General features: G+C 38.1%; 1 protein-coding gene across 1 annotated transcript in view; it reads left to right on the top strand.

Annotated features, from left to right (window-relative positions):
• The window catches only part of mgat5 (alpha-1,6-mannosylglycoprotein 6-beta-N-acetylglucosaminyltransferase), a 148,536-nt gene that overhangs the window by 81,192 nt on the left and 44,031 nt on the right, over positions 1-23,313 (top strand). Inside the window, exons 8-10 of the mRNA XM_057855988.1 lie at positions 5,496-5,665; positions 5,734-5,868; positions 14,554-14,687. Of these exons, the coding sequence (XP_057711971.1) occupies positions 5,496-5,665; positions 5,734-5,868; positions 14,554-14,687 (439 nt within the window). The remainder of the gene's footprint in view (positions 1-5,495; positions 5,666-5,733; positions 5,869-14,553; positions 14,688-23,313) is intronic.

Genomic DNA, 23,313 nt, shown 5'->3' on the forward strand with positions numbered 1-23,313 from the left:
TTTCACCCTCTTTCCTGGTGAAGTGTAGCCAAACTTTGGAGCGGGTGGTTCTTGGTGCCATTCTAGTTTGATGTGTTTGGACAACAAGACAGTCACGACGCAATATGCGTCTTCAGGACTCGTTAAAGGGATCGTTAAGGCTATTTCATTATGATGTCGAGGCCTCGAAACACTCGGAACCGGTTCCGAATTGGAATCGGATTTCGATTCCCATCCCTAATATCTACCGTAACATTATATGGACGTACTTTGTAGCAGCTGTCGGCAGCAGCCAGGTATGTTGTTGTTTTTTTTATCTCGCGGCATGAGTTGAGCTAGAGCCGTGAGTTGAGCATTGGCATTACCCGAGGGGCCGGGTAAGGACAAGCATGATGTTTAGCTACTCTCGCTCCAATCCTCATTGCGTCCCGAAGACCGCGCTGCGCGCTGAGTGTGTTTAACTTCCGCTTTACCTGACATATTTCAATAATCGGAATTTGGATGTTTGTGAATCGTTCTCGAATCTTCCACGGCTGAATCGTGAATAATCTAAGAATCGGAAATTTCGCACACCTCTAGTCGTTACATTATTGCATTGCTGCAAGTGGAAATGTTTTATTACTGTACATATTATTTTCCATATGATGAATAATATTTCATCATATGAAATAAAAAAGGCTTTGAAACTTTTAGAAAATGAATTTATCGTGCACCGAAGCTTTTGTATTTCACAATACTGCTGTACTTTAAATTTGGCTGCTTAGGCGTAAGTCTGCTCGCTCAGAGTGCTGCTCTAAGTTTTATATTTTACCAGTGCAGTCGAAAAGTGTGGCATACACTTCCTTTGTATCATTATTATTTTGTGTTAATAGTTTTATTTTATTGTTGTGTCATTCTTGTTATATGTCTGTCCTCTATGTGTGAATTATTGTTGTTGTATTGTTTGATTAAAAAAAAATGTCCCGTGGCCCGTAGGTAATCCCATTGCATGCTATGTAATGAAATACTAACTCCTAACAAAAACAACTACGTTTGAATATTAATGTAAACCAATAAAATATTCACGCCAAAATATGCTACACAATAGAGGTGTGCCATCTTAGGCACCCCACGATTCGATTCGATTACGATTCAGGGTTCTACAATACGATTTTTGAACGATGATCACGGTATTGACGATTATCACGGTTGTCGCAATTATCACAATTATCACGATTATCGATGCATCGTACATTACTGATAAAGTAGCCAAACAAATTTATGTCCATTTTTATTTAAAATATCTTTTTGATTCAACAGGAAAGATGGAAACATGCCCATACAACAAAAAGCTGCCCTTAAGCTGCTTTTTTATTTATTTATTTATTTACAAGAAAGTGCAAAAACATTAACCATTTTAAAGGGAGTACTTAGTACTTCTCTCAACAATACAATAAAATTTACACTGGTGGAAGAAATTCCACATTTTCTGGACACAAAAACAGTGTCTTTAGACTTCTTTTAACCATTATACTTTGTTTTCACAGTGTTACCTCCCTTGTGTAACTTTTGGTGTAACAGGTGGAAATCACAACTGCTCTTGATCACTTTTAAACTTGTGGTGTTTATTGCTGAGCACACACACACTCATTACATTGCGCGCACTTTCTTCTCTCCCTGCCCGCCCACGCACACACACGCCTGTCGGCTCCCAGGCAGCACTTGCAACAACAGATTTCTGTACTATTTCGCATGTTTGTGGTGTTACCACTGTACTTAATCATGGTTTTACACATTCTGTATATGAAATACACGTTAGCGAATTAGCTAATTAGCTTAGCGCTCGGCGCTAACTATTAACATCTCAAAAACAACAACAATAAAGGCTAAACAGTACAAGAGGGTTCTTGTACTTAAAACTACTGCCGGATATCTGTAAGACAAGGAACAACAAACTATCTCACTTCCCCTCTCGCTCTAAAAAATAACTTGCGCACAAAAACACGACCGCACTTCTGTGCCTGCCTGTCTCATACACAAATTTATTTTCCAGTCTTTTAAAATGGAGTAAATCTCTCTCCCAGCAACCAGGACAACAATAACGTGCGTGCGTCCGTTAACGGTGTCCGGGCGGCAGACGTGTCTTGAATTTCGTTCCGCTACGAGCAGCTGTCATAAAGGTATGAGGGAAAATCATCGTTTTTGAACCTTTATGAAACGTAATCGAATCGTAAAGTTTCGAATCGCGATGCATGTAATAATCGATTTTTTGGGAACTCCTCTACTACACAATACTCATGTGTATGAAACAAAAGGATATAAATTACTATCAATGCTTTATCAAGACAAACTGCTGTAACCTCGTCTTTTGGCACACGTGTTTGCGATGAGCTCGAGTAGTCATGTGATAACGTCTGAAGAATGAGCCTAACAAACTACTTACACTTAAGCACCACTTGCAGGCGACAAAAGATTACATATAAAGTAGGACTGGGCGATATGGCCTAAAATATATATCACGGTAAATTGAGCAGATTTACCTCGATAACGATAAATGACGATAAATTCGCCCAAGCGGACTGTTATATAATTTGAAAATCTGATCAATGCGTGAAATACAAATTAACCGTTTCTCGTTGATTTATTTACCAGATTTCAATTTACCATATTTAAACAATTGTACATGCAGTCTAAACATTAAGTATATAAACATTTTTATAAACTATAAGAATTCAAGTATGAACATTTATAACAGCTTGTATGACTTGAACAATGTACAACATTATAAAAATCAATACGACGACTGTGCATGTCATTTTAACACAAATGACTTACAGTTCGAACAAAACACTTCAAACAGACAACTTATTGTTAATGGCTGCTGTGACATAATTACTCAACACAAGTGTTTACTTCAAGGTTTCAGGTTTTTTTCCCCAGAGCATTTTTTAAATACATGCACGAACACATATACCCCCCCCACACACACACACATACACATTGATGCTGTATTTCTCTTTTGCCAACGAAACATTTAATATTTTATCGTGGCAGTGATGTCACAGAATGAAGCAAGCACATACAGAAAGAAAAATAGCTGTGGCCATTAAACGGTCATATTATTGGCTTCACTGTTGCATTATAATTTATGCTGAATGCTTTATCATCATAAAAGATATCAAAGAAATCACACACACACAGATACAAAATTACGCGACATACTAATTGCTAGATGCAGTCCGTCCCCAATCCACTCATTAAGTTCAGCCGTTTTGACAAGGTTAGATCCGCTATCCGACTCCATCAGTTTATTTTCTAGCATTAGCAGCTAGCGTTAGCCTGTGACCTGGCTACCAGTAGAAACCACCCACTTCTGAAATCTTAAGAACCAGGGAGGAAAGCAGGTGAAAGCCCGTTTGGAGGCCGCCAAGAGTCTACTTAATGTCGGTTGAAAGTTTGGCAAAGCTCCCTTAAGCCCGACTCCATCACGTTTGCTTGTAGCGTTAGCCGCTAGCATTAGCCTACCGGGCTTCTGTTTGTTTGAGTTCCTGATAACCGCGGGCAATCAGTAACCAGGCAATCACAGGACATGACAGCAATTCTTATGTTGTTTTTTTTTAGTATAGCTTGGAACAAATTAGGCAATTTACATGCGAAACGCAATTCATTGTACGAAAAAAATCATGATACGAAAGCTACTCTGGATCGAATTAAATTTGTATCTTGAGGTACCACTGTATTGCCATATTTGCGAGCTTAAGCTTTCACTCGGGGTTAGGTCTTTCCCTGCTTTTGGCAGTTTGATTACTGCACTGTTCATATTGTCTTTGATTCGACCGTTTTCATTTATTTCATGGACCATTCTATGGAATAGCGGTGCTATCACACTTTGTCTTCTCATAATATCTTAGACCCTGCAAATCTGAGTGAAACAGGCTAATCCATTAGCAAGTTATCACATAATTCCGTTTATGACCTCCTTGAACTCATTACCCCAAATGTAATCGCATCGTCCGTTTATAATTACAAACATTTTTCTGCGAGTTTGATAACACCTTTATTTGTTCTTGCGTTATCTTGAACGCAAACAGAACTGAAAACTAGGGCTGCAGCTATCAATTATTTTAGTAATCAATTAATCAACTACTTATCAACTACAGTCCCTGACAAAAGTCTTGTCGCTTATCCATTTTGTAGAAACAATTGCGAATCACCTGACTTTTAATTATTCAATTGGTTTCAGAAATGGCTCATATGAAAGCTAAGACCCTCCCAAATGATGTTGAATGTACAAAAATATATTTGTTTTCTGAAAAAAGATTTATCATTTAATGAAGTCATGAAGGTCAAATTTTGGCAAAACAAAATTTTTGTCGCCTACAGAAAGTAGTGTGAAAATTGAACAAAAAATGTACTTCAAATACAAAAATATGTTACATAACATAAGGGAATTAAGTAGTGGTGCTGTGAGATCTAAATTTAACATTTTGTATGACTTCATGGGCTTTGGCAAGGATTTATACAATTTATTGATGACATCATCAGGAACATCAAAGAAAGCAGTCTTGCATGCCTCCCAGAGTTCATCAACATTCTTGGGTTTCGTCTTCCATGCTTCCTCTTTCATCCTACCCCAGACATGCTCAATGATGTTCATGTCTGGTGAGTGGGCTGGGCAGTCCTGGAGGATCTTGATTGAAGTATGCGATGGAGGACCATCCTGCTGCAGAATTTGTCCCTTTTTAATGGTTAGGAATGTAAGCACCACCAAACTTCACAGTTTTCTGAGTGAATCTCGGATCCAGTAGGTCTCCTGCAATATTTGCGGAGACTGTGGTGTAATTCCATGGAAGAATCATCTGAAAAATCCACCTCTTTATTCTACATATTACATTTGACTACCTTTTTCATGCCAAAATACACATGAAACTAACTCAGACTTTGCCTTGCCTAGATCTCTAGTTAATTTAAAACTCACCATTGACACCTTGTGGTGCATTTCAATCACTACCTTACGTATTTAAAGACACTGTGGAAGAACGGCAGGGAGCTCATGTGATGTCCCGCTCGGTGAAGTCAACAATGGCGCGCTATTAGTTTATTTTTTGATTGAAAATTTTCCAAATTTTATTAAAATAAAAAACATTAAGAGTGGTTTTAATATAAAATTACTATAACTTCTACTCACATTTATATTTTAAGAACTACAAGTCTTTCTATCCGTGGATCCCTTTAACAGAAAGAATATTAATAATGTTAATGCCATCTTGTGGATGTATTGTTTTAATAAACAAATACAGTACTTATGTACAGTATGTTAAATGTATATGTCAGTCTTGTGCCTGTCCAGTCACCTTACTAATACTGTAACAATGGAATTTCCTTGTTATTTTATTGTTCGTGGCACCATTAAATAGACCCAAAGGTAAGTACCGGTTGGAAAGTCCACATTCTTTTGTTTCTGCTGCTTCCTCCATTTAGATTCCCATTGTATGTGTCATGGGTTGCATATTGTGTTTATCTCTTTGCCCTGTCAGGTTCTGGTGCACTTGGGTCTCCTGACCAAGGAGTCAGGCTTCAAAATAGCCGAAAATGCCTTCAGTGGCGGTCCACTGGGTGAGTTAGTCCAATGGAGTGATCTTATCACCACGTTGTACCTGCTTGGTCACGATGTCCGCATTTCTGCGTCCCTGGCTGAGCTCAAAGAGTAAGTACATCAAAAGTATTGAAGGCATATGAACACAATGGCCTTACAATCGTGATATTTCTTTGCAGGATCATGCGACGGGTGATGGGAAATAAGTCAAGTTGCCCCACTCAAGGTGACAAGGTTGTTGAGCTCATATACATCGACATTGTGGGCCTCACCCAATTTAAGAAGACACTTGGACCTTCGTGGGTCCACTATCAGTAAATACCTTTTTTATTTGTAATTAACCCACTTTCATTTCATAAAAACAGGCAGTCAAAGGGTTGCGACGTACCCGACTTAGGTGATTTAGACTTTACGACGCCGGAGTCTCTTGTTTTTTTTGTTTTTTTTTTTTAATCTGTGATGCATGCTTTAATATTGCCACAGGAAGCATAGAGCTGGTAGTACTAATGGCATGTGAGTAAGAGGAGAGCACATGTACAAGAAGTCGCACAGCTTAGTGAGAGAGAGAGGGGGAAGCCTGCAAGCCTGTGCTCACATTTGTTGCTTGTGAAGCATCCACTGAGGCAACACCTTTATATAACACCACAGGCTGACCCACCACCTCTTCAATCTCTGCAGCAATGCTGACAGCACTCCTGCAACGATCTTTCAAAGAAAGCATTTGGATGTGACGCTCAGCAGGTGTTGGATGATCTTAGCCAGTTTCAGGGAGTTGGCAATCTTTTTGTAGCCTTGGCCATCTTCATGTAGGGCATGAATACGTCTTTTAAGATCCTCAGCGAGTTCTTTGCCATGTGGTGCCATGTTGGAACTTTCAGTGATCAGTAAGAGAGAGTGTAAGAGCTGCACTACAAATTTGAACACACCTGCTCTCTATGCACACCTGGACCTAGTAACACTAAAAAGTCACATGACATTTTGGAGGGAAAATGACAACCAGTACTCAATTTGGACATTTAGGGATGTAATTTCTAAGGGGTGTACTCACGTTTGATGCCAGGTGTTATTAATAGCTATATTTTTTTATTTTGAGGGGAAAATAAATCAACTCTATTATATAAGCTTGACACAGACTACTTTTCATTGTGTCAAAGTGTCATTTTGTTAGTGTTGTCCCATGAAAAGATATACTTAAATATCTGCAGAAATGCGAGGGTTGTACTTATTTTTGTGATACTCTGTATTATCGGTCCTATTAGTAATGTTATTGTATTTATTGGGATGATGTCATAATCCCTATTATCGGACCGATAATTATCGTGCACCAGTACATAAAAGGAAAGTCTGGAACCTTGAGAGGACACCTGTTAGTAAGCGTTTGTGGACTGTAAGGTTGTCTTTGATCGGGATAGCGTAATGTCGTCAAAACACGGATTACCGTATTTTTCTGACTATAAGTCGCACCTGAGTACAAGTTGCATTTTTGGGGGAAATTTACTTGATAAAATCCAACACATAGAACAGATATGTCATCTTGAAAGGCAATTTGATATAAAAATACAATAGGGAACAACATGCTGAATAAGTGTACAGTATGATAATGTTACATGACACGTGAACTACGAAATGCAAATTTACTGTCCTCACCAGGACGCTACGGCTCGGTCCTGGCTATACAATGAGCTAAACTCTCAAATGGCGATGCTGGACTTCCATATAATTTGCTGACTTTATTTTGTCTGTCGTTATGACACCATCATTTGAAGAATGAAACTAAAAATAGAAATAATACCAATCAATTTTGTCCTGGATACCAAGCTGGTTCGTATCAACATAAATAAATGATAATTAGCTGCTATTATAGCAATGACACAAACGGTTAGCATGCGTTCGCTAGCATTAGCACATCGTTCAAACAACTACACAACTGGCTCTAAGTGTCCGATCGCGGGTGGAAAACACAACAACAACAGAAAAGATGATACACACATGCGTTGCTTCTGTAGAGATATTTTACAAGCATAAACAATGAACGTAGGTTTGCTGTCGTGTTTCTCTCTCTCTCTCGCCCACTCGCTCAGACGCTGCGTAGCAGTCCTGTCTTCTTCTGGCGTATGAGCGCTCTTCTTCGCGTAAACAAGTGCGAGTGCGACCCCACTTTGGCGTGAAAGTGCCACAAACCAAAAGCATGCATTTCAATATAAAAAAGTCAATGATACAATTGAACACACATTGCCAAAGGCAGAACGCGAACCTGGCCATAGCTATTAAGAGTTATTCAGATAACTGTAGCATAAAGAACAGGGGTGGGCAAACCGGTCCTCGAGGGCCGCAGTGGGTCCTGGTCTTTGTTCAAACTTATTCAGCACAGACAGTTTAGCCAATGAGGTATCAGTGGAAACAAGAAGCACCTGACTGAAATCTACTGATTGCGCTTGTAAGAAACCGGATTGGTGAAAGGCTGTCCTCATGATGGGTATGCACAAAAACCCGCACCCACTGCGGCCCTTTGTGGAATAGTTTGCCCACCCCTGATAAAGAACATGCTAACAAGTTTACCAAACCATCAGTGTCACTCCAAAACACCAAAAAACCATGTGAAATGATATCATAATGTGTTAATAATTTCACACATAAGTCGCCCTAGAGTATAAGTCGCACCGCCAGCCAAAATATGAAAAAAAACTGCGATTTATAATTCGAAAAATACGATATTCTGAAATATTATGATTAGGGCTGTCAAAATTATCGCGTTAACGGGCGGTAATTAATTTTTAAAATTAATCACATTAAAATATTTGACGCAATTAACGCATGCACTGAATGACCCGCTCACGCATTGACTAAAACAGATTACAATGCCGCCGTTTATGGACATTAAGAGTGAAGAGAATGCCACCCGCCGCTTGGGGGCAGCGCCGTTCCATACTAATGTTATTCCCTCTAAAAGCGGGAGAATTGGTAGTTGTGACACGTTTATGCTGTTGCATTGCACTATTTGTGCTACACACATATTTCTGTAAGTTTTCTTTCTATTAGTCGCAATTGTGTGTCTCTTGTTGTATTTTGGGTAAGATATGTACAGAGATATACTGTATATGTTATAAAGGGGAGTGGACACAGGCGTTCTAAGCTTCGGCAACTCCTTCACAACAAATATAAGTATCATTTAGTGAAAGCACAACAAAAATAATATTCCTATCTCTCCAAAAAAAATAATGTTCACAAAAGAAAAGCACTTCGATCGGGATGCCGATTGATCGGGTCCGATCACGTCATTTTCAAAGTATCGGAATCGGCAAAAAAATATCGGACATGCCTTTTTTTAATATATATATATTTTTTAATCAAATTGTTTTCTAATTGTATTTAACGTTACAGACAAAATGTCATACACTCATCCAGAGTCTTTAGTTTTGGCTTAAAGTAGGGTTATCAAATTTATCGCGTTAACGGCGGTAATTACTTTTATTTAACGCAATTAATGCATGTGCTGCACGACCCACTCACGCATTGTCGCATTCAATCTATAATGGCGCCATTTTACCTCTACAGAGAGGTAAAAGGCAGCGTAAAATGAGTAGAGTGAATTTTGGCAGCCTTTAGAGCCTTTTTTAATTGGCTAAAGCCTTACAATCCCTCTCTCAACAATTAGAAATATCGTGGGAAGCAATGTGGGGAAGAAAGGTAGTAGTTGATTTTCTTAACACCCTATGGTATTTCCCAACGCAGAGAAGATATATCAATTGGTGCTACTACGCACAGTCATGGTTGCACTTCCCATCATGCATTTGGGCAGGACAGTTAAATGGCTACAGTATCATTTACTGAAAGCTCAACAAATACATTAGATGGCAATATTTAGTCACAATATACAAAGTCACATTTATCCTTTAAGAATTACAAGTCTTTCTATCCGTGGATCCCTCTCACAGAAAGAATGTTAATAATGTAAATGCCATCTTGAGGATTTATTGTCGTATTAAACAAATACAGTACTTATGTACTGTATGTTGAATGTATATATTCGTCCAAGTTTTATTCATTTTTTTCTTAATGCATTGCTAAAATGTATATGATCGGGAAAAATTATCGGGAATGATTGGAATTGAATCGGGAGCAAAAAAAAAAGAAAAGCAATCGGATAGGGAAATATCGGGCAGATACTCAAACTAAAACGATCGGGATCGGATCGGGAGCAAAAAAACATGATCGGAACAACCCTAGTCTGTAGTAATGAGGCCTTATTCTCACACAGTTAAACAACAGTGCAAAGTGAACTGGCATTCCCAATCAAAATAGCTATGCAAAATACACATAAAACTTACTCAGAGTTTGGTCACTCTATTCCTATTATTATTATTTTTATTCTTCTTATTATTATATTAACTCTTTAATTTTATTAAAACGAAAACATGAAGAGGGGTTTTAATATAAAATTACTATAACTTGTAACTATAACATTTATCTTTTAAGAACGACAAGTCTTTCTATCCGTGGATCACTTTAACAGAAAGAATGTTAATAATGCCATTTGTGGATTTATTGTTATAATAATCAGATACAGTATTTCTGTACAGTATGTCGTATGCATATATCCGTCTTGTGTCTTATCTTTCCATTCCAACAATAATTTACAGAAAAGTATGGCATATTTTAGAGATGGTTTGAATTGCGATTGATTACGATTAATTAATTTTTAAGCTGTGATTAACTCGGATTAAAAATTTTAATCGTTTGACAGCCCTAGTTATTATTTTTTAATCAACGCATTATTTTTACTGGCCCGGTTGGAGCATTTTGGTTGCCCTGACGGTTTTAAAAGTACATCCGAGCCCCCGGGCCATTTATATTGTCGACCCCTGCCATAGGACAAATTTTGAGGGACTTCTCAAATTGCATTTCCATAATAAAGATGGCCAATTAAATACGTTGCAGCAGATCACCATCATCATATTCTCTATTTGTACAAACAAGCAGAAACGTTAGTATCTTTAGCTATAGTAATTCTTTTCAAAAGTGCTTTTTGATTACTGGCTTTACTGTAGACAATGGGTCTCCTTTGTGTACACGCTTCACAATGCCAAACTAAAAGGCTGTCGGTTTGCATGTCAATATTATTTTCAATCCCTTTGGTCCATTAAGAACTTTGGGGGAGGTTTGTTTGGTTTTGTTGGGTTTCGTTTTACCATGAAACACGTTCCTCGTGTTTGTTTGATTTCTTTTCCGTCATTGTTGTGCTTACAGAAATTCACCATCTCCCAATGATAGAATGTGATCTAATCAGAATATGATATCTCCTTGCTCTTAACAGTTGAACTGAACCCACACTGTACTTCCCTCACTTGTTATTTCCCCATTTTTAGGGGATTTACAAGGCAAGTTTTTCTGGCTTTTTACTTTCCAGCTGTTATGACTGAAATGAAGTTTGTCATTTGCAAATCATTGTTGAAATTGAAAGTATTTCACAGACCTTAGTGTTGCGTTTTTTCCAATAAAACAATCCTGCAAAAAAGTGCTGTTTTACAAGGACGTGCAGACTTTCAACAAAGGTTGAAAGCTGTGTTTACATGGGGTTATGAGCACAGTATTGCTTCACCATCTGTTGAGGGATCTGCTGGGACAAATGAAGCGGATGTGTTTTGTTGTTGTTGTTTCCATTTGGGGTTCTTCCCATTGCAAGTTTCATAAGGGACTTTCACAGTTGCATCTGCACATCATCTGGCTGAGATATGAAACGGAAGAATTGTGTTGAATAATTCTGACATTCCAGAGCTTAGCTTTATCGACGAATGATGTACCTTTTTAAAGCGTTTTTAGATTCTTAAAATAATACTAGTCCTTCTAAAAAAAAAATAGCATATTGTGATTAAGTTCATTATTTTCTGTAATGTACTGATAAACATTAGACTTTTATATATTTTAGATTCATTACACACAACTGAAGTTGTTCAAGCCTTTTATTGTTTTAATATTGATGATTTTGGCAAAAAAAAATCAAGAAAACACCAAAATCTCTATCTAAAAAAATTAGCATATTTTATCTGACCAATACAAAAAAGTGTTTTTAATACAAAAAAAGTCAACCTTCAATTACCATAATTTCCCGAATATAACGCACACTTTTTCCCCCCAAACTCAACTTGTAAAATCATGGCGCGCATTATACACGGGTACAGGGATGGAGACAGAAATATATATATATATTATATATATATTAGGGCTGTCAAAATTATCGTGTTAATGGGCGGTAATTAATTTATTTAATTAATCAGGTTAAAATATTTGACGCAATTAACGCACATTCCCCGCTCAAACAGATTAAAATGACAGCACAGTGCAATGCCAACTTGTTACTTGTGTTTTTTGGAGTTTTGTCGCCCTCTGCTGGCGCTTGGGTGCGACTGATTTTATGGGCTTAAGCACCCATGAGCATTGTGCAATTATTGACATCAACAATGGCGGGCTACTAGTTTATTTTTTGATTGAAAATTTTACAAATTTTATTAAAACGAAAACATTAAGAGGGGTTTTAATATAGAATTTCTATAACTTATATTAACATTTATCTTTTACGAACTACTTTCTATCCATGGGTCGATTTAACAGAATGTTAATAATGTTAATGCCATCTATTTGATTTATTGTTATAATAAACAAATACAGTACTTATGTACCGTTTGTTGAATGTATATATCCATCTTGTGTCTTATCTTTCCATTCCAACAATCATTTACAGAAAAATATGGCATATTTTATAGGTGGTTTGAATTGCAATTAATTACGATTAATTAATTTTAAGCGTTTGACAGCCCTAATATATATATGTACATAAACCGATTTTTTTTTTTTTTTGACACGGCCATGTTGTGTTGAAGAAACGTATGCGGGGATTCGTTGCCGACCATTACGGTACGTGACGTCACCATTTTGTTTCGGTAATAGGTCACTCTGATCGGTCGAATGATTTCGTCTGTGTTAAACTCTGCTTTTCTCACTCTTCATAAAGCACAGAATTTAGTTTCTTGAACTCATTTGAGTCAACGTTTATTGCAGCTCCTTAACTCGGACCATAACAAACGTAACACATCACAGACTTCTTGTGTCCGTCAACTATATCTCGGAAAACTCAAACCCAAATAACAATAGTTCCTATTGTTACTGACGTGTCTACAGCGCTCTCGGATTTCCGACTTACGTTCTCACTTTCATTTTACCGTATCAATCCATGGAGGAAACATTTATTCATCATGATGAAACGAGCAAGTTATACAGCAGCCTTTAAAAGAAAAGTCATATCTGTTTTGTTTTCTCCGGGATTCTGGTAAATTGAAGAAGTTATCAGATTATATTATTACCGTACATATTGTCAGTTTACGGTAATGTTTTCAACTACCAATGTGCTATGCAATGTGCTGTGTTTCACCAGTCAGTAAAATGACATTTCTGTATCAGTACACGAGCTCTGTCTTCTTGTATTCTTCTATTTATTGGTGCTAAAATTAGGGTGCGCGTTATAAACGGGTACGATAATTTCCCCTAGATTTTACAAGTAAATTTGGGGTGCGCGTTATACATGGGTGCACCTAATATTCGGGAAATTACGGTAATTATATCAGCTATGCACTCAATACTTGGTCGAAATGACTGCTTCAATGCGGCGAGGCATGGAGGCAATCAGCCTGTGGCACTGCTGAGGTGTTATGGATGCTTTGATAGCGGCCTTAAGCTCATCCACAGTGTTGGGTCTGGTGTCTCTCATCTTCCTCTTCACAATATCCCACAGATTCTCTATGGGGTTCAGGTCAGGAGAGTTGGCAGGCCAATTGAGCACAGTAATGCCATGGTCAGTAAACCATTTACCAGTGGTTTTGGCACTGTGAGCAGGTGCCAGGTCGTGCTGAAAAATGAAATCTTCATCTCCATAAAGCTTTTCAGCAGATGGAAGCATGAAGTGCTCCAAAATCTCCTGATAGCTAGCTGCATTGACCCTGCCCTTGTTAAAACACTATAGACCAACACCAGCAGCTGACATGGCTGCCCAGACCATCACTGACTGTGGGTACTTGACACTGGACTTCAGGCGTTTTGGCATTTCCTTCTCTCTAGTCTTCCTCCAAACTCTGGAACCTTGATTTCTGGATGACATGCAAAATTTGCTTTCATCTGAAAAAAGTACATTGGACCACTGAACAACAGTCCAGTGCTGCTTCTCTGTAGCCCAGGTCAGGCGCTTCTGCCGCTGTTTCAGGTTCAAAAGTGGCTTGACCTGGGGAACGCGGCACCTGTAGCCCATTTCCAGCACACGCCTGTGCACGGTGGCTCTGGATGTTTCTACTCCAGACTCAGTCCACTGTTTCTGGAGGTCCCCCAAGGTCTGGAATCGGCCCTTCTCCACAATCTTTCTCAGAGTGCGGTCACCTCTTCTGGTTGTGCAGCGTTTCCTGCCACACTTTTTCCTTCCCACAGACTTCCCACTGAGGTGCCTTAATACAGCACTCTGGGAACAGCCTGTTCGCTCAGAAATGTCTTTCTGTGTCTTAGCCTCTTGCTTGAGGGTGTCAATTATGGCCTTCTGGACAGCAGTCAGGTCGGCAGTCTTGCCCATGATTGCGGTTTTGAGTATTGGACCAGGCTGGGAGTTTTTAAAAGCCTCAGGAATCTTTCGCAGGGGTTTTCAGTTAATTCGTTGATTCAGATGGTTAGGTTAGCAGCTTCTCTAGAGTACCTTTTCATGATATGCTAATTTTTCATCAATATTAAAAGAATAAAAGGCTTGACTACTTCATTTGTTTGAAATGAATATGAAAGTATAACGTTTATCAGTACATTACAGAAAATAATGAACTTTATCACAGTGTCCTAATATTTCTAGAAGGACCAGTATACTCATTCGCTTCCTGACAACAGGGCGAAATACTAATACAATAGCAATGATGATGCTGTACGTGCGTATATTGTAGGTTTGGTTGCAAACTAATATCTTTTTGTCACCACAGGTGCATGTTGAGGGTGTTGGATTCCTTTGGAACGGAACCAGAGTTCAACCACGCTCATTACGCGCAGTCCAAAGGGCACAAGACACCCTGGGGGAAGTGGAACCTCAATCCTCAGCAGTTTAACACCATGTTTCGTAAGTCATACCAAATTACAGAGCACGATTGCTATTCATAAATATCTTAATGGCTTAATGAAAAAGTGGCTTTTTTTGCATGCCAAACAATGAAATCTGTGTCCGAGGCTTCACATTGTTTTCATTTTTCAAACGGATCAGTAGTGCCAGCAAGTAGCAGCATGTCTGTGGTCACCTACAAAGAGTTAGTGTTACAAATGAGTTCGTTTCGTCTCTGGTGACGTAACCCGAATTTTCGCGTAAGTCGGATTTCACTGTTATAAAGTCGAAATTTATGTCAAAATATCTTGTATTTAAAAAAAAAAAAAAAAAAAAAAAAAACGCTTTTTTTCATGATGATGACAAGACAATAATGAACGTGTTTTGGGAGACTAAAACGTAACGAGACGAATGCCAGTTTTCATAATTATTACATTTAAAGTGCTTAAAAATCATTTATTAATAATGATATATATATGTGTGGCGGAAAACACGAAGACTGAAAAAGCAGTTTCTGCTCTTGCACTCCTCTTTAAAAGAAACTGCTGTATTTTAAGCCATGCTCTTTGCAAGTGGGAAACCCAGTGTTCTCCCCACTGTAAGTCACGGATATCTACCTGATAACTATCGCCTATTGTATTTTTTTTGTTACTGTCGCATTTTCCCCGATATGTTAGATTATAAATAATCGATTCAAACAAAGAAAAATTGAAAAAAACATTTAAAAGGGTAAATATATGAAAAAGAAAATCTCGACCACCCCTTGATATCTGCGAATTCTGCAACGCCCCCCTTGTTATATTACCATGTTTCACCCATAAAATCCCCCAAAAATCCAGCTGTGGCCATTGGCAGCTGTGTCTTGACACTCTGTGATACATGCTACATGGAGTTTTTGATGGAAAAGAGGTAAGTACGTGATATTTCATTAAAGTCATGGCGTCTGTAATTCTGCTCTCGCATGCTCTCGCCTCCAGTTAAGGTTTTGTTGTTAAAAAAAAATTATTTTTTTTTAAATGCCCTCCTGTTCAAATTTTTTATTCCACCAGAAAATTGAGATTATAAGCTTTCCAACGATGTATCAAGCACGCATATCGGAGAATTTTGAAATTTGGCCAAATTGGGGGTCTTAGAGCGGAACTTCAAGTCACCTGAGTGTTTTCCGCCATATACATATTTTTTAAATCATACTTTGAGGGAAAAAAGTGAAAAAAGATGTGTTATATGTATCTCTTTCAATGATAAATCTGAATCAATACATTGAACACACACCAAAAAAATGATATATATATTTTTTTGCGTTGTGTGAAGGGATCAGCGGCAACCCGTTCAATGTGTCAGTGGGAGGGGATTTCTTGGAGAAACTGAGCTGTGGACGGCCATTTGGGCGGGAGTTCACATATACTGTCCAATATTGTCACTATAAAAGTGATTTTCTGTTTTCCTCAAGTCATCTTAAAAACATGGTTCCAAACAGCTGATCAATAATGATACTACTGAAGTTGTATCTGTGAAACCTTTCTACATGCGGAAACAACTGCAAAATCTGCCAAGTTATGTGTCTGACACCTTGATTAGGCCACTCGTATATATTCAGTGAAATTATTAAACGGACAAAAAGAATGACTACACTTCATGAAGTTGAACAAATTTCCTTCTACAAATTTCATACAGTAAAACATCACAGCCACAAATCTTCAAATTTGATAATAGCTTCCATTACTGTAGCATATGACACAAAGTTCATGATAAAAGGCTCCACTGAGGCAGTAGATTGAATGAAATCTGATCTCGTAACAGATAGCATGCCCCCTGGCTGGCATTTGTAATCACACATAGTGTGAAGAATACCTTTCGCCGTAGATGGCACGCTGCCCAACGAGAGGTAACCACTTGTCGCAATTCTGTGCATTTTAGTCAACTTGTCCAGACAGGAAAGTCTTTCAGGCTGGTGTGTAAAAGAAATACAATGCTACAAGTTGCTGTTGGACCAATGAAGTAGAATATAAAGAGTCACAAGCTCAAAACAACACATAAATTGATTTCAATTGAGTAATATACTGTATGATAGGCCATACACTTCATAATTTATTGACATGACACATAGAGATGTCCCGATCCGATATCTGGATCGAATCGGACGCCGATATGGGCAAAAAAATGCGTATCGGTATCGGATCGGCCGACACGGAAAAATTCCGATCCAGACTTCCGATCCAGTTTTTTTTTTAAAGTCCGGTCCGGGTTTTCCAGTGCACCGACTTACATAATCCATTCCAGTTTTTGCTTCAGTTTCCCTAAAATCCGGTCCGCATTTTACGCACACCTTCAACACTCTACATTACCGTCTCCCAAAAGACTGAGAGACTATCGGTAAAAATGTCAGCTGTGTGGGATTGTTTCACTTTAAAGGACGACAAAGAGGAAGAGGCAGAGTGCAACATATGCCACAAAAAAGTCAAGCGTGTTGGTAAAGCTGTAAGAATCAAGCATTTATCGAAATACCACCACAAACAATACAAGGAGTATGAAGAGTATATGAGGAGTATAAGGAGAAAACCGAAGACAGAAAGAAAGGTCATACGCAACGAACACTGGCAGAAACTTTTGCTATGCGTGACAAACTGGCACTTGACAGTCCCAAAGCCCAGGGAAGAGTCATTGCCGAAGGAATCATTCTGGATGACGGGCCATTATCTCTCGTGAGTAAAGTGGGATTTAGACGCATCGGGCTGACTTTTTTCAAAAAATATATACAGTGGTACCTCTACATACGAAGTTAATCCGTTCCAGGAGCTTGTTTGTAAGTCGAAATGGTCGTATGTCGAGCAGGATTTTCCCATAGGAATACATTATAATTCCATTAATTCGTTCCACAGCCCAAAAACCTGCACTAAATCCTTAAAAAATACTGCTGGTACTATTACAAATGGCAATTACATATAGCAAAACAAATAAATAATAAATAAAAATCGGATTAATAATATAATAATAATAATAATTCCTGTAATAGTGTAACAAAACGGGTTCTAATAAGGCGGACGTTTTTTTCTGTACCTGAAGGCACCGCGGCGCTGACGTGACAAAGAGGGAGGGGAGCGGGTGAAAGTTTACTTTCGCTTTCAATGCTTTCTTGAGAACATCGTCAGTTGCAGCAGACAGCAGGCGTTTTGTGTTGAATAAGTTGTGAAAGAAATGATGAAAACGTGGCGAAGCTGGCGATTTCTCTGGAGATGTTACCACAATAAGAATTGTCAGCTTAACTTATAAAGACTGGCGAACGATGGTCGGAGGAGGACCGTGGAGATGTATTGTTGAGCCATTTCACGGATGCCCACCCTACGCTCATATTTTTCTGTCATTTGCATCTTCATTTAGAAGGTAAGCGTCAACTTTTTCCTTGTTTCACCACCTGTACCAACCTTTTCTGAAACCTGTGTTGATTTGTCACACAAGAAAATCCGCCGTGCATTCGTCTGCGGTGCTGCCATTGTCGTCGTATTTCGAGCATGTCGTCGGATGTAGAAACAAATGGCGAGTCAAATTTTACGTCGGATGTCGAAAAGTTCGTGTGTCGAAGCGATCGTATGTAGAGGTACCACTGTATATTCATATACTTATACTAAAATGATGTATGTATGTACGTTTCAGGAGTTATTTCGCTGTGTAAATGCATTTACCGTAATTTCCGGACTATAAGCCGCTACTTTTTTCGTTCATTTTGAATCCTGCGGCTTATAGTCCAGTGCAGCTTATTTGTTGATTTATTTGTGTTAATAGGCAACCCATGCCTCCTAGCATGCATTGCAGCACAACAGATGTAAGTAACAATCAATATTCAGCATGCATTGCAGCACTACAGATGTAAGTAACAATCAAAATTCATGTTCTTTGCTAATTATTTATTCATTTACTGTTCCAGTTGTTTCATTAATTGCTTGGTATGGTATTTGCTGGAAAAAAAAAAGAAAAAAAAAAAGGAAAAAAAAAAAACTTTATTTGACAGTGGCGTCATAAGACTGTCATAAGACCATCATAATTATGACATGACACTATCATGGGCATTACTGAATGCTTATGACAAATGTCATTAAGTGTCATCCAGCAAATTATGTAACCAACTCCATTTATGTCCAGCTCGGATCTTCAAAAGTGAGATCATTTGCCGAATAAAACTGAATGATAACTGTTATAAGCATTAGTTAATGCTCATGACAGTGTCATGTCATAATTATGTCTAATTGTCTAATGACAGTGTTATGGCGCCACTGTCAAATAACGTGTTACCAAATACCGCAACTAGTAATTATTTAAACAAACAGGAACAGCAGCTGAATAAATAATTAGCAAAGAACCTGAATTTTGTTTGTTATTTACATCTGTTGCGCTGCAGTGCATGCTAGGAGGCATGATGAACAACAACAAAGTTGACAGCAGGTGGCATAAAAGGTTGACTGTCTCCCCCAAGGAAGCAGTGATGGCCAAATGAAGCTTCTTGAAGCAATGAAGCTTTGCAGCCAATTGGTTAAAAGCTTCATGGTGGTTCATTTGGTCTTCTGACCGTCATATGATGCCGCTGTCTAATGAAGTGTTACCGGCTAATATCTTTTGGTGTAAATATCCCATAATACAGTGAGGACAGCTGCGGCTTATAGTCAGGTGCGCCTTATAGTGCAAAAATTACGGTATAATGATAAAAATATGTAGAGTATTTAAACATTGAGAAAACGTGCTTTTTTTCTGCCAACTCGAGGAGAATAAAATAAATGTCAAATCCACTATCCACCTGTTAGAACACACATGCAAATATGAAATATATAAATTTTTATTGAATATCCATCTTACAGTCTTGTTTAACTGGGAGAATTTGTTACAAAAGACAGGCTATGATTTGTTATCATTATGCATATATGCACTGGCGTCACCAAACGTGATCACACAAAATGTAACCACGCATCGCTCCTGAGTCCTCACAAATAAAGCATAAAATTTTGTTTTTTTTCGGGCTCGTGCCTACAAATAAAACATAAAATTTTGGGGGTTTTCGGGCTGGGCAAGCAAATCAAAGGGAGCGTGTAATAGTTAATAGTTTGAGGTTTTTTGTGTGTTTTGCTTTTTTAAGACAGTTTACAATATTATTAGCATGTTTTATTGTCTGAATATGTCATTTCTGTTTGTTATTCATATTTTTTTGTGTTTATCATTTAATAAACAGGTCAGTTTCTTGTTACCAACCATTATGTGTTATTCCAACTCACCGAATTCAGCTGGCAAGTTGTTATCAAGACTACTAAAACCCTTTTCAACATGAGTCTGACAACTAAGTAAGGAGGCTAAATAACTTTAAACTTTAATACATGCTCAGAGAGGCCGGTATCGGCCAGTATCGGTATCGGATCGGAAGTGCAAAAACCTGGATCGGGACATCCCAAATGACACATTCCCCATTCACTTCCCGAAGGGGGCCGTCCCACACTCCACTTCATTTATTAGCAGTCGGTCACATGCAGGGAACTAACGCCGGATTTAGGTTGAAAAAGTATGAAAGCTGTGCTGCATACAAACAGGAAGGATTGTCTCAGGAGTGATTTGTTCGAGGATTCGAGTTAATTATTATATTTTTCGTACCATGCATGCATTTTGAAACATGAAAAAAATCAATGGAAGAAATTAGCCGCTAGCCGCTACAGCATTGGCATTATACTTTGCAATATTTACGTAAAATAAATGCTACCAGCATGTTTTTTTGTGGTTTTAACCAAGAATCAAGACTTTTCACGTCCATACCAATAAAGAATTCAGGGATTTAGGCATTTATTCACAATAACTTTCAATGGAAAAAGCTCTTTGTTTACATATTGCGGCCGCAAATTTCCTTACTGACTAGCCTCATAGTTCACAATATTTACGTAAAATAAATGCTACCTGCACGTTTTTTTTTTTTTCTTTCTTTCTTCTTTTAACCAAAAATCGAGACTGTTTTACGTCCATATCTATAAAGAATTCAGGGATTTAAGCATTTATTCACAATCATTTTCAACGGAAAAAGCGCTTTGTTTACATATGGCGGCCGCAAATTTCCTTACTGACTAGCCTCATAGTTCGCAATATTTCCGTGAAATAAATGCTACCTGCACGTTTTGTTTTTTTTTTGCTTTTAACCAAGAATCGAGACTGTTTTACATCCATTTCTATAAAGTATTCAGGGATTTAAGCATTTATTCACAAGAATTTTCACAATTTTGCAAATGTGCAAAACCAACAATTCTTTTGTAGAAAAATTAGCATGTACGCTTTTTCAGGCAGGATACCGTCAGGGAAGTTCGATTTTGAACCCCAAGACAAGTAGCAATCAATAGCTCAAATAAGAGAAAAGAATCAAACCCAGCCAAGGATTGCCTGCTTCGAAGACTTAATAAACAACCTATATATCAAGGCTACAAATGATGTGATCCAGCCAGGAGCTGTGACCACGCAGGAGTACAATGAGAATACACAAGTGAAGGGTCTATATGCTTGTTGAAAGACTTGCTTACTACGAAACGATACCTACTGTGAAAACATAAGTGAAAGTTATTACTGCCGAACTCTGGTAATTTTCCACTGAAAAACATCCTGAGTTACGACCTTGGAAATTAGCCGTAGCTGGTACAAAAGAGAGTCAAATTAGATAAGGCAGTCCACAGAAACCCATTGTTTGAAAAGGCCTTTTGATACTGAGTACAATAAAAGTGGTTTGGGACTAATTGGACCATCCTATCTCGAATTACGGGCGAAAATATGCTGATTGGCTGTAGTCGTCAGGTGCATTTCGGGAAGTCATTTGGAACATCCACTTCCATTAGTCATAGCAACACAAAAATACCACCATCGGATGCATAGGTATACAGTATATTTTTGTGTGGAATCAGTACTCCGATTGGTCTTACGACCCACCAAATTTAAATTATTCCGAAAAAAAACACTGATTGGTGGACTACCGACCGAAATGAGTATTAAAATTGCTAATAAAATCGTTAAAGTTATTTTAGATGCATATATGTTGTATTTTTCTTATAGAGTATTCGACGAGGAATACTATAGACCCATTAATAGACGTTTTAGGAAAAATCACCATTTCTTTAAGTAGTCTCATGAATAATGACCTGGCCTGTGAAGATCAATGCAAACCACTCAGTGGTTGCATTTGCTCTCCAGATTCCATTTTGGTGAGTGGTCACCCTTTGAATGATCTTAGTTGCTAAACTTAGTGCGTGTGACATGCGTAAATTTCGTGACGTAACTCGTGCTGCTCGGAATCTATTAGAGAATCATTAGATAAACTGCCAAACGATTCCATGAAATTGAAACGCACGGAACCGGTTCTCGAATTCCATCCTTAGGTACGAGTCCTGACCCGGATTAGGGGGACGGATCGCGCCGTCACGCTTACCAGTTACACTGGTTCATAAGAATGTGACAGAGGGAGTGAAATGGTTGTAAGGTAGTGGCAAACACTTCTGAGATGACAGCTCATGTTTAAAAAAAATAAAATAAAAATACAGAATTTTATTGTCATCATCGGTATCATTGACAATTACAAAATGTGATATGATTTGCCCGAAGGAACCGAAGAAGACTACAAAGGCGGACGAGATGAAGCATATGCTTATCAGTTTCCCGTCCCCCATTCAACTAAAGACGCACATTCAGGCATGGAACATACATCAAAACTGTAAAATACAGTCAACAATCTGGGTTTAGTAATTAGGCGTCCAGTCAATAGCTCGATTAATTTTAGGGCGTACAAGGTTATGACTTTGTCATGTCCCTGACATTTTTGCATCTGTTTACTGTGGAACATGTGGCTATGTGTGTGACATGTTATCACAGCTGGTGTGAGTAGCGACTCAAAATGCTTTTCTTATAAGTCTCTTAAAAGGATACATTGCAACAATTGGCGCACACAAGGTCACTGTAACGGTTTCATCAGACATGAATGTATGAGAAAATCAAACATGCTGTACATATTTTATCCCAAGATTAATGTCTCCACAATGAAAACATGCTTATTATTCGTTTTATACATGCATGCGTGATACATCATTGGAAAGCTTAAAATCTCTATTTTCTGGGGGAAGAAAAATTTAGAACAGGAGGGCATTTAAAAGAAAAAAAAAAAATTTAACAGTAAAACACTAACTGGAGGTGAGAGCACGCAAGAGCAGAATTAAAGGAGCCATGATTTTAACGAGATATTATCGCGTAATTGTTTCGATCCAAAAACTCCATGTAGCATGTATCATAGAGTGTCAAGACACAGATGTGAATTGCCACAGCCGGATTTTGGGGGGATTTTATGGGTGAAACATGGTAATATAACAAGGGTCGCGATGCAGAAATCTCAGGCATCAAGGAGTGGTCGAGATGTTCTTTTCAATTTATTTAGGCAAGGCAAAGGCAAGGCAAATTTATTTATATAGCACAATTCAACACAAGGCAATTCAAAGTGCTTTCACATGAAGATCATAAAAATCACATTTAAATCAATACAACGTAAAAACCAAGACAAAAGATTGCATTTAATCACAAATAGAATAAAAATAAATAAATAAAACAGAAATAAAAATAAAACAAAAACTACTACTACTAATAATAATTGAAATCA

This window comes from Corythoichthys intestinalis, chromosome 2 (assembly GCF_030265065.1).
Source record: "Corythoichthys intestinalis isolate RoL2023-P3 chromosome 2, ASM3026506v1, whole genome shotgun sequence".
NCBI classification, from domain to species: Eukaryota; Metazoa; Chordata; class Actinopteri; order Syngnathiformes; family Syngnathidae; genus Corythoichthys; species Corythoichthys intestinalis.